The sequence below is a fragment of the Solanum tuberosum genome, unplaced genomic scaffold (assembly GCF_000226075.1).
Source record: "Solanum tuberosum cultivar DM 1-3 516 R44 unplaced genomic scaffold, SolTub_3.0 scf00233, whole genome shotgun sequence".
NCBI classification, from domain to species: Eukaryota; Viridiplantae; Streptophyta; class Magnoliopsida; order Solanales; family Solanaceae; genus Solanum; species Solanum tuberosum.
In genome coordinates, this window is record NW_006239170.1 from 570,210 (window position 1) to 582,403 (window position 12,194).

The 12,194-nt window shown below is 33.4% G+C and overlaps 2 protein-coding genes and 2 non-coding genes across 4 annotated transcripts; 3 read left to right on the plus strand and 1 right to left on the minus strand.

Annotated features, from left to right (window-relative positions):
* Nucleotides 1-1,537: 1,537 nt before the first annotated feature.
* On the plus strand, nt 1,538-1,609 carry TRNAD-GUC (transfer RNA aspartic acid (anticodon GUC)). The gene has a single exon. It is a non-coding gene; the product is annotated as a tRNA-Asp (tRNA).
* A 1,315-nt stretch (nt 1,610-2,924) lies between these two features.
* Nucleotides 2,925-5,827, plus strand: LOC102593927 (QWRF motif-containing protein 3). The gene is made up of 6 exons (XM_006357499.2): nt 2,925-4,363; nt 4,446-4,565; nt 4,660-4,776; nt 4,944-5,033; nt 5,154-5,261; nt 5,560-5,827. The coding sequence occupies exons 1-6, from the start codon at nt 3,161-3,163 to the stop codon at nt 5,620-5,622; spliced, it is 1,701 nt and encodes a 566-aa protein (XP_006357561.1). The 5' UTR covers nt 2,925-3,160; the 3' UTR covers nt 5,623-5,827.
* A 509-nt stretch (nt 5,828-6,336) lies between these two features.
* Nucleotides 6,337-6,429, minus strand: TRNAY-GUA (transfer RNA tyrosine (anticodon GUA)). Its single transcript has 2 exons — nt 6,393-6,429; nt 6,337-6,372 (listed from the first exon to the last, which is right to left on the minus strand). It is a non-coding gene; the product is annotated as a tRNA-Tyr (tRNA).
* Nucleotides 6,430-7,999: 1,570 nt separating this feature from the next.
* LOC102604779 (MHF histone-fold complex subunit 1) lies at nt 8,000-10,611 on the plus strand. The gene is made up of 2 exons (XM_006357449.2): nt 8,000-8,374; nt 8,453-10,611. Exons 1-2 carry the CDS (start codon nt 8,242-8,244, stop codon nt 8,680-8,682), a joined length of 363 nt encoding a protein of 120 aa, XP_006357511.1. The 5' UTR covers nt 8,000-8,241; the 3' UTR covers nt 8,683-10,611.
* The last annotated feature ends 1,583 nt before the right edge of the window (nt 10,612-12,194 follow it).

Here is a 12,194-nt window from a genome sequence, read left to right on the forward strand (position 1 = left end):
AAACAAGATTTTTGTTTCAATTTGCTCTTTTGGACATTCCATCACTGGCCCCTTTCCAGCCCTGTTTCATGTTTTTCATCAGTGTCACCTCTTGAAATTTTCTGGCATGATGAACACAGAGCCAGTGTCCTAGTCTTGGAAAGATGAAACGGCGTCGCCCGTTGATCAATCTTGATTGATCTTAGCTCTTGCAACTCTTTCTTTAGCCTATTATTTTCATCATTCAGACTCTGGCACCATTTCTTCATGAACTCACAGTCTACTTCTGTTTGCTTCAGTTTAGTCCTTTATAACACATATTTAGAATCAAAGAAGAAGAAAAAAAATAAGAATTGTTATATAGTAATAAAATAGATATAGTAAATAAGATTTTAATTACCTTGCTCTTCTATTCTGAAACCAAACTTCTACTTGCCTTGGTTTGAGTTTTAATTTTGCTGCAAGTTCTTGTTTCTGACCCTGCATCAGGTTAGACATACACCAATAGTGTAAGATTTCTTTAGCCTGTCAGCGTATATAAGTTAAATCCATAAAGACATTTAACGATACCATTGCGAGTGTAGTGTGCTGTTTGAAACTGTCTTCAAGCAAAGTGGATTGTTCTTTAGTAAGCCTCAGTTTCTTTCTCATGCCAATCTTCTTGCTTTCACTGTTAAATTTGCTAAAAAATTTACAAGTTTTTGAGCTAGATCCATCAATCTTGCTGGTGTCATGAAGAGGAATAATTGATAGATCTAGACATGTAATTTTCTTATGATGATCACTTGTGGCAAGTCCAAGTGTGAGCCTGGTGTCACAAGCTTCATTGCTATTATTTCCCATAGTTGGAGTCTGAGTCGTCTTTTGTTAGGAAGCGTTTTATGTGTCCTATAATGGTATGATTTGAGAATTGTAGTGAAACTGTTTCATTGAGAAGGATCTTTATATGGTATGTTTAGTTTCAAGAAAATGAATGAGATTTGATTAATTGTGTATTAATTACTTATACAAGAGTCATTAATAATTAAGTATGAGTTTAATGATAATTATGGCATGCGTTTAAAACAATTGACTCCTCTTAAGGAAACCAATAACTTACACTTTGAACAAGACTTTTGTTTGACTTGCCACCCTATTTCCCATAATAATTTTAATGTATTCAAAAGGGCTTTTCCTATTCCAATTCAGTATACAAACTCTTAAACACATTTATGATAAATGAGATAGGATTGACTCATACATTTAGTAACGATTAGAATAAGAACCCCATTAAGAGTTTATTTTCCCTCCGTTCCAAAATAATTATCGTGTTTTTTCTTTTCGAGAGTTTAAATACACGAACTTTGACAAATATTCTAAGATACTTTTAACCATATATATACTCTCTCCGTGACTCCATTCATTTTTACTTGTTACTGTTTGACTTAACACACCGATTAAGAAAATAATTATTTATGTAGGTATTTTACCACACTATCCTATGTTTTGTATTAGGTCTTGGAAAATGATTTGGAGGATAACGAATGAATTAAACTTAAATAATTTAACAAGCAACAAGGTCGTTGTAGTATAGTGGTAAGTATTCCCGCCTGTCACGCGGGTGACCCGGGTTCGATCCCCGGCAGCGGCGCTTTATTTTTTTTTCCTAAATATGTCTTTGTGTTTTTTATTGTTGTTGGTTGTTTCATTTTTTGTGGGGGGGTTAACTTTGAAGTATGGAACTAAGAAATATTTAAGTTTGCTTCTATATAAACTAACTTTATCTAGAACACAAGTTACAAACTTACTTACCCTTGAATATGTGATGTAACTACGATTATATTAAGCTAATTATTAATTTAACATTTTTATATAAATTTCAAAAGGTTTATTTGTTTATTTATTGGTGTTATGGGAATAATCAATGTTCCTTGTTTACCTATAAAACTATTCCCTCCATTCCATATTAATTGAATTTTCGAGGCATTTTCAATTTTTCAAATTAACTTAATTGTTCAGTTTTCAAGACTACTTTTACAGTGTTCTTGTACCCTTCATTTGGATTTTCAATGTGATGACTTCAATAAATTTAACAATAATTAATAAGGGTAAAAATGGAAAACTATGTTCAATTTATGTCTTAATCTACTTTTCTTAAAGGGTGTGAAACACCTCAAAAATTCAATTAATATGAAATGGAGGGAGTATTATCTACCCTATTAGGCCGCCTATGGGTTAGTGACAAAGGCGGTAAGCAACGATAAGATTATCTCTATGTGATTTATTAGTCAAGGATTTAGTTATGAAATTAGTCATTAGTATTTGCATTGGAATAGACTATTTATAGTATACTTTTTCGTGGGAGCAACCCTATTCTGAACCCATCCATAAATGTGAAATGCTTCAGACACTAAACTATTTTTTTTTTTTAGGTCCTTAGGAAGAAAATTATTCTAAACTAAGAAAAAATTTCTTAACTTCCATTTGGTCATAAAATATGAAATTGAAATTTGAAAATTGGACTTTTTGAAGTTTGTGATTTTTGAAACTTGAAAGTTGTGTTTGAATGTACATTTTATTTTTAAAAAGTCAGAACTTTTGAAAGTAGAAGTAAATTTTCCCCTCAAAATTAGTTTGTACTCAGTTTTTGAAACTTAATTATCTTTTTTTAAAATAGATTTCCTGAATCTATTTAAATCTACAATCAAACGTCAACTTAATTACATCATATACCATGTGTTAAATCCCAAACTTAAAATCCACCAAGTGGCACCATGTTATGCTAATTCTAAAAATGCCGGCTAAGTTAATCAAACAGAATCCTCAAACAACACTCCTTTTTAAAAAAAATTAAATATTAATTTCTCTTAACCTCAAAACATAATCCTTATCTATGTCATTTGTTTTCTTAAGAACTCTATCCAAGTCAACTAACATTCAATTTTTTCATTTTCCATATCTAAAAACCCAAAACTACCCTTTCCCTTCTCACCAAAATCCCCAATATAAAACCCTTTTTCGTAACTTCACAACATATATTTCTTCATATTTTCACTAGAAACCGGCTTAAGCATCTAAGTTGCCGCCACATTTTACGTATTTGTTTTTAGCTTCATTCATTTTCTCTAACAAACAATTTTTTTTTATATTTTTTGCTTTTGTGAGATTATTGTTTGTTTTGTTGCTAATTTTGTTTGTTACTATGAAGGAAAACTATGAAAATATTGGATTTGGTGATTCATTGAAGCCAAAAAAAACGAAATCTAGAGAAGTAAGTTCAAGATATTTGTCTCCAACTTCGAATTCTTCAATTTTTGATGATAAAAATCAGTCTCCAGAAAGTATAGTACCGAAAACAAGATCATCTACTGATTATAATAAGCATAAAAGTTTCGAGAAATCGGGATTAATGGGTAAGCTTTGGCCGTCTTCTTCTTCTCCAAGTTCAATCATGGATACTTTTGGTAATCACTTAGGAAATGAGAGATTAAAAGACGTTGAAGAGCGAAAAAATCGCGAAATTTCAAATTCAAATTCTCATCCCCTGTTTTTAAATAAGCAAAAGAGCTGCACGGGGTTTAGTAGATTTGAGAATGAGAACGAAAGAACGAAAGAGAAGGAGAAAAGAAGATCGTTTTTTGGTGGATCTGGAAAAATCAAGTTTCCAGGGAGATTTTCGACTAATTCATCGAAATCTTCGAATTTATCGGATGGTAATAGTGGCCAGATTGCGTCTGGAAGATTTTCTGTTGATGCGAATTTGCTTGGAAGAAGATGTAATTCAGCAAGAATTAGATCAGATATTTTATCTGATATAGCAAATGAATCGGAATCCGAATACAGTGAAATTTGTTCAAATAACAGTTTTGATTCCCCTGTTTTTGGGAGAAATATTGGTGCACCATCATATATGGCACCAACATTAAGTTCACGAAAGTCTGGTATTGAAGTTCCATCGAAGTATATGCAAGATTCGTTATCAAAATCGCGAAGATGGAGTTCAGATTGCAGTGTTCCAAAGCCAGAGTCTCCGAAATTAGGACTCAAATTCAAGAATCCAATACAAAGGGCTGCTACTTCACTTAACAGTAAAACTTCTAAATGGGCTTTGTCTCCTGGAAGACCGAATTCGCCTCCTGTATTGATGGAAAATAGAGGGATTTTTACGTCGAATATGAAGCCCCCTACGAGTCCTTCTAAGGGGAAAAGTGTTGGGAATTTCCTTAGCATGGGGCTTGAATTGCTTAAAGGTAAGAAATTTTCTTCTGGTGCAGCATCTCCTCTTAGGCCAGGCACGACGGAGAGCGTTCATCATTTAAGGATACTTCATAATAAATTGTTGCAGTGGAGATATGTAAATGCCAGAGCTGATTCAGTCCATCACAATATCAGTAGACAAGCTGAGGTCAGTCGCGGAGTCAGGAATTTTACTAATATATTATCTATAAAAAATAATTTTGACCTTGTTTATTTGGTTTTTCTCTTAGGCAAACTTAGTATATGCTTGGGATGGTCTAATAAAAATGAGACAATCTGTGGTACAAAAAAAGTTGCAGCTACAGAGGCAAAACATGGAAATGAAATTGAGTTTTGTTCTTCATTCTCAAGTAAGAACTAATTTAACCTTGACGAATATTGGTCAGACAGTAACAAAAACCATCACAACAATTAAAGATATGATTTTTTCGATGTATTGTGCAGATAAAGTTACTAGAAGCATGGGGTTCTATTGAAAGGCAACATTCTTCAGCAGTGTCAAATTCCCTGGATTGCTTACAGTCTGCAGTCTGTAGGGTTCCTCTCATTGAAGGAGCAACGGTAAGTCCAATGGCGAACATGTCTAAAAAGTAACTTTTGAACTGTATATACTATAATTTTTGTATATGTTATAATTTTCCGATGGATGATGTTCAACTAACCACCCTTCACTTTATGTGGCTACGTATATGCCACAGAGCATTTCACTGACAAGATTAAGCCTGTAGGTGGAACCACAATCGGCTATTATTGCTCTTCAACATGCATCAGATGTATCTACATCGATCACGTTGAGATTATCCAATTTCTCATCAGGAGTAAGATTTTGGTTGCTCTAGTTTCTAGCATTGCTTATATTGTCTCGGATTTAATTTATATATGCTGACAATATAAAAGTTTATACGAGGTAGTTTAACTTGTTTGAAATTTTCGATCAGGCTGAAAAAACTGCGGAAGTAATGAAGGACATGGCAGAGGTAGTTGTACAAGAGAAGTTGTTGTTAGAAGAATGCTTGGAGCTTTTCAACAACATTTCTATACTAGAGGTTAATTTCTCAATTTATAGAATTAATCAACTCCATTGCTTGCATTATACAAAGTTACTTATTTAATTCATATGATATATATACTCCTTACGTTTCAATTTGTCTGTCTTACTTTCCTTTTTAGTCTATTTCAAAAAGAATGTTCATTTCTGTTTTATGGCAATTCTTTAGTTTCAACTTTCCACGTGACATGTTTAAGATCACAAGATTAAAGAACATTTTAGTACGTTCAACATAACTTGATAAGATTAGCATTTGAGTTCTCTTTGCAAATCTTTACTGTGTTTTGTATTGGCAGAGTCAAGAAAGGTATTTAATATGCAGCATTATCCAATTAAGACAGCAACAAGAACAGCACTGAAAAAAAGAGAAGAGAATGGTATATGTTTAATCATTTGATCTCAGAAGACAATGCTCAAGGATTTACCGTCAGAGAGAGGCGGAGTCAGAATTTCAATTTTATGAGTGCTGAGTCTGAGAACGACGAGTTTCAAGTGTTAATATCTGAATTCTAAATTTAATATTTGTACATATTTAGTAAACTTCTTAACATAAACATATTCAACTTTCTGGAGGCAGGAGCAAGAGTAGTGTTACTTTGTTGATTATCAACTGTATGCATATTAGTGACGTACACAAATTAATTTAGTGCAAGCGTGAAGATAGTGGTGTGGCCATCTAATTAGGTATTCGTATTGGAACTTCAATTAATTCAGATTTGTGTTGCGTAAGACTCATCAAAGGAGGAAACCTTTTTAACGGGAACTTTTTTCATATCCAAAACCTCAAATTAAGAGTGAAGAGATCATATCCGTCCCATCATAATTTTTAGTGGTAGCTTAACTTCAATTATAGTTTGGCAAAGGTTGCCACTCTTTTTCTTCACTTCTTTTTGAGTTAGTGATTGCAAAATAATGTTATTTTGACCATAGTTTATCCTTTTGTAATACAACTTGAAAACCAATAATGTTTTTGTTATAAAAATTAATTTAATAACTTCGATTATAGTAAAATAAAAAGGGGGAAATAAAGTTGATTGCATATTCAAAAATTGTTGTATTATAAAAAACAAAAATCCGACCAACCGGATTCGAACCAGTGACCTAAGGATTAGCTGATAGGCTTTGCCCACTACAGTCCTCCGCTCTACCAACTGAGCTATGGTCGGTTACTGAAAGATAATTGCTTCTAAATTTATCAAAATGTAAATCTATCTTTCTCTACACCTAGTAATTATAATTAGTACATAGGAGATTATATAAGTCCTAAGTACATACTTCTTTCAAATTTTTTCCTTACACACTTTTCATATATGTCAAATTATCAAAAATGCAAAATATAAGTCTACGTTACAAATGGCTTAATTGTTATTTTTGATATTGTCAAATCATTCATTACTATTTTTTTTAAAATTTGAGTTTCGGTATCTTACTTTATTAGTCTTATTTCGGTATGATAGTCATTCCTTTCTCACTGCTCCCTTTCTTAATAAAGTAGAGTGAGTAACTTTTCTCTTTGCTACTGCTGCCATACCACAAAGAAGTCCTATAACTGCGCTTAATTCTTCCTCCAACCCTGAAAAGAGCACTCAATTACGTGAACTGAATTTATTACATATTGATCTAACTAGGGAATGTTGCTCGTTAATATGTTTAAATTCCTTCACAATTAATCACATCAACATAATTGAATTATATTTTATTCGTTATATATAATATTTTTCATTTCACGAATGTGAGATTTTTATATTATGAACTTTAACCAATATGTTGTTAAAAGTATGAGTACTTATTACCATAACTTATTTTTTTAATAATAACAATAGCATAGTTAGTGAAAATTTCACTAAGTGAGGTCTGACGAGGATATATTGTATGCAAATCTTACTATTATCTCGTGGAGGAACAACAACATATATAGTGAAATTTTACGAGTGAAGGAACTATTTTAAAAAAAAATAAAAATTAAAAGATAGACTAATATACTCCCTCTGTCCCTAATTACTTGTCCACTTTTGAATTGATATACCTATTAAGAAAACAATGATTGACATAGTGAGTTTACCATTTTTATCTCTATTAATTATGAAGTGGGTGAATTAAAAATTTAAGATTTTCAAGAAGTTTTACTTTTTTTCAAAGTAATTAATTGAGGGTTTAATCGGTAAAAAAAATTATTCTTTCTTGATTTGTTAAAATGGACAAGTAATTAGGGATAGAGGGAGTACTTATTATTTCATTCATGATAGTGTTTTTAAGTGAAAAAGGGAAAAGAGAAAACAAAAAAAAAACATTTTGGTCGATAAATCCATTTTACTGCCTCTGTCCCTAATTATTTGTCCACTTTTGAATTGACACACCTATTAAGAAAACAATAATTGACAATTTGAAATAGTGATTTTATTATTTTATCCCTATTAATTATGAACGGGATGAATTAAAAATTTAGGATTTTTAAAAAATTCTATTTTTTTTAAAGTAATTAATTGAGGGTAAAAAAAAGTAATTATGGACATCACTAACTTATTCCATTTGAGACATTTTGGTTTGTGAAAAGTTATTACTTTTTGCCATGGCAACTCCATTGGCAGCAATGACGGCGCGTCGAGCCACAACCTTCACGCACTTCCCCTTCTCAAGCCTAACGTCTCAAGCAGTGTAACAAACCCGAAATTCTCACTATATTAATAAGAACTGAAGCACTATTACAATACTCAAACTATGGAATTATGATGAAATTACAAGTAACTAAAAGATAAAGATAAGAACGCTCTTTACTCAACAATTTGCTTAACCCTATTTCCCCTAGAATGTGCTACTTATTAACTTGGATCCCATGCATAACCCCTTAATATGGTATTGGGCTGTTTTGGTATAACAGGCCTCGGCCCATTCATAACAAGCAGCTTCTTCTTCTTTTTCCGAAGATTCAATTAGACCGTCCTGTTTCCCGCGCATCCTTCGCAATCGGCAAGTGCGATATGCTAAACAATTCTCCTACAATGGAGGATCTCGACGGAGGAATGGCAAGTGATGTAGAGAGAGAAGAGGAAGAAGCTGTGACCGACTTACTCCGAGATCGATTCCGATTATGCACCATCTCCATTGCTGAAGGTGAGGCGAAACAATGCGGTATGGAGGTTTCTCAACCGATCATCACATGTATATCTGATTTAGCCTTCAAGTTTGCAGAACAGCTATCAAAAGACCTAGAATTATTTGCACAGCATGCTGGTCGTAAGTCCGTAAACATGGAAGACGTTATTCTTTCCGCACATCGGAATGATCACCTGGCTGCCTCATTGAGGTCCTTCTGCAATGACCTCAAAACAAAAGAGCCCAATTTGGAGAGGAAGAGGAAGAAGAATCCCAGAAGGGAAGGTAGAGTTGCTCCAGATTTACCTCGTACTCCAGACACTTAGATTGGAGGTATGCTCAGTTTCACCATGTATCCAGTTAGCCTAATAGCTTAGTGAGAGCAGCAACCACAACCTTTTGAAGTAAACAGGTTGACAGCATTACTGAAAAGCTACCTCAAAGTAGCGCCTAAAGTGGAAGGACAAGAAAAACTCTAATTATATGCTTTACTTCTACATTTTGTTTCAGTTTTGTGTTAAAGTATCTGGAGCTTCAATAAACTAATGATTGTGCAAGTTTGGTGTTTGTAACAAGGATAGTGATAGATTTGAAAATAGAATTATATATGCAAAGGTTGAAATGTTTGCCTGTATTCCTATTTCCTTTGCTTCAGTGCCTCTAAGGTCCAAGTACTTTTGTTAGTTGATGAAATGACTTATTGAGATCTTAAATTCTACTTTACCAAGGGAAGAGAGTGTGTCTCGTATATTGAGACACTTGAAACTGTCCTTTCCAACTTAATGTATTTTTTTCGCCTAAATAGATTGACCAGCACTAAACTAACATAAAACTAATTGTATGTTGTGATTTGGAAAAAGCAAATGTGTATTGATTGGAGAAGTTCAATGGTCAGGCACTGGTGTAGAAGGAGTTTCCGAGCTTTTGAAATAATAGTTGTGGCACTCTCTTTCTTTCATAGTGAAGGAAGCTTTGGCTTTTGGTTTGGACCTGTACTTGTCCGAGAAAGTGAGAGCATAAACGGGGTAAAAGTAGCCATCTGGCACATTAGGGAGGAAATCTCATCTGAGGAAGGTGTTTGATAGGATAGCTCTATTTTATTCAAAGGGAAAAACAACCTCAATAATCTTAAGGGGGAGGCTATTTAGGTCTCTGCTGTTGACAACCTATCTATTATCTGCATATTTAGTTTTCATTTTCTTGAAGCTCTTTCTAGAGATTTTTGGTGAATGGGTCACATAATGGAAGTAGTAGGTGGCAGTGAGAACCTTCTCGTTCTCAATTTTATGGAGTAGTAGATTGAATAACGTTAATAGGAAGCAGAAAACAATATGATAATAATAGAATTGAAACGTGGACTCTGCTTTACTGGGAACCTGTTCGTTTGATTACTTCTTTTTCTTCTTCTACCAAAGACAGGTATAAGTATATTTCAAACCTATCACACTAGCTTGATAGTTGAAAGCCTGACTATATTTATAATTATGAAAGTAATGCAAGTATGGAACAAAGTTTAATTAGATAATATAAGCAGAGAATAATTCTATACTTAGAGTTCATGAGACTCCTCATAAAGAGAGAATGTGGATACACTAAAGATTGACTTTGGATTTACATCAAAGGTCTTGATGTAGTCACCACAAGAGACCTTCTGGAAAATTTCCTCAACCCCCTGCAACAATGATGGGAAAAGCCCTAAGATATGTCAATGATTTAGCAAACCCTTTATGTGAAAGGAAAGTTTTCTCCAGCACCTTAATCATTACTCCCTCTGTTCCAATTTATATGAGTGAGTTTGACTTGACATGGAGTTTAAGAAATAAAAAAAGACTTGAAACTTGTGGTCTAAATAAGTCATAGATATTTGTGAGGCTAGAAAATAGGCATTTTAAAGTGAATTTGTTACTAAATATAGAAATGTGTCATTCTTTTTTGGACCAATTAAAAAAGAAAGTAAGTCATTTAAAGTGGGACAGAGGGAGTACTATATATTTGTGCCACGTGTTTTCTTAGTAGAGATGAAGAAAAAATATTAATCTAGAAATATAGAATTCTCTTAGCTGACTGTGACAATTGCAGTTCGTGGAGTCAGTTGTCTATTTTACACTCAATATGGCATGCTTTCGAAGCGTTTGATATAAGTTGCAGTGTCATACTTATATGATCTGAAACTTTGCTGTTTGTGATTGTATCGTTGTCTGGATGGGGCTTGCTTTTCTAAGGTGGATACAAGTTGTTCACTGGAGGCAAGAAGAGCAAAGAAGAGGTATTCACATGTTTCTTACAAACCCTGAACATTGCTATACTTGTACTTTTCACTAGTCCAACTTCCAAGAATTGGATAGAATCAAATCTTCTGCAAGAATAATGTGGCTTCGAAATCAATTACTTCACAGTGACCTATTCAATTTGCAAATGGTAGATCTTTGTAAGCCCAGTCCATTAAAAGCTGATTAAGAAATAGACGAAGGCAAAGACTATAGTAGCTTACTTACCTGTATTTGTGTGGAGCTAGAATATTTGGCAGGCATTACTGAAGACCAAATATGGAAATCTCATACTGTCGGATGGTATGGTAAAATAGTTATTTAAGCACTATTAGATTGAGGAAAACAGGATCCTGCATTTCTTTTATAGATTCCTGAGAGTAGTGACCTTGATTTTTTTCACCTGATGATGAGGGTGTTCTAGCTAGCATCCATATTATTCTCATTCTTTATCTAAATTTTTTTCGTTCAACTTTCATATGAGTTCTCAGAAAGTAAAAAAAGGTCTTGTTTGACATTGATTCTCTTCTAACAACAGTGCTTCTTAAGGAATGCCTTTCAACTGATGTATCGAAAAAAAAAGGAATGACTTTCAGATTGAATGACTATTCTAGTTTCAATGTCATTTGATTAACTGAATGAAACAGAATAGACATTCAGTTCAATGACTTCTTGAAAATAGTAAGAGGCTTTTAGTGAACCAGTAGAAAAAAAAGATTAAGGGCCGTTTAGTATAAGTGTTAGACTTGAAACTTTTGCTGGTATATTTGTTTTTAGTTTTAGGAAACAATTCCCCAAAAGCAGTGTTTTTATAAAATACTGAACAGAAATGGACATGTCTTACTAATGTTTTTCCCTATTAAAAAAAAAACTAATGGTAGGGTTACAGATTTGTTGTGTGAGACCCCATGGTTCTTTCGCATAATATGTGTATCATTGAATGAGTGTATGAGGCTTATATGACTTGGTGTATCATTTCAGGAGAATAAGGTTAAAAAAGGGGAGGTAAAAAAAAAAGATCAAAGAATTAGACTAACGTTATGGGTCAAGGATGCCCTTAAACAAGTTTGAGTTAAAGAATGTCTATTCTAACACCCCGCTCGTTCAGAACGCTTAAGTTAACCAGTACCTTTGGGGATAAGACAAAGAGTGTCTTATATGCTAATAAGGATGTTTTATAAGATCATATAGTCTCCCAATGATCATAAGTTAAGTTTTGAAGTCAAGCAAGTTAAGAAATAAAAAGTTGGCAAAAGTTAAGAGCAAGTTTCTTTGATAAATTTTCTGAAAATTGGGTTAAATGTCTCGGAGCTTTTCTCCCAATCTATAAAGCTTTAGAAGAACCCCAATATATGAAATCGAAGGTCTACAAGTCTACTTTCCAACGCACTAAATCATTTGTCCATACGACTTCAGAATTGAGAGATATTCAGATTTTAGTGAGACTGCACAAACAGGCACATGAAGGTGGATCCCTCGCCCCTATGCCGGTTTAGCTCTATAAGATTTGGTTTCCCTTCGTTCTAACTCATTTTTTTCGACCAAAAAATAGAAGGAAGCAGTCCTAAATC

Excerpts from the sequence above, each read along its gene's own strand:
- LOC102604779 (XM_006357449.2), top strand. The coding sequence starts at position 8,242 with ATGCTAAACAATTCTCCTACAATGGAGGATCTCGACGGAGGAATGGCA. Across the intron at positions 8,375-8,452 it reads CACCATCTCCATTGCTGAAG|AACAGCTATCAAAAGACCTA; the intron begins GTGAGGCGAAAC and ends TCAAGTTTGCAG.
- LOC102593927 (XM_006357499.2), top strand. The coding sequence starts at position 3,161 with ATGAAGGAAAACTATGAAAATATTGGATTTGGTGATTCATTGAAGCCA. Across the intron at positions 4,777-4,943 it reads CTCTCATTGAAGGAGCAACG|GTGGAACCACAATCGGCTAT; the intron begins GTAAGTCCAATG and ends TTAAGCCTGTAG. Across the intron at positions 5,034-5,153 it reads TATCCAATTTCTCATCAGGA|GCTGAAAAAACTGCGGAAGT; the intron begins GTAAGATTTTGG and ends ATTTTCGATCAG.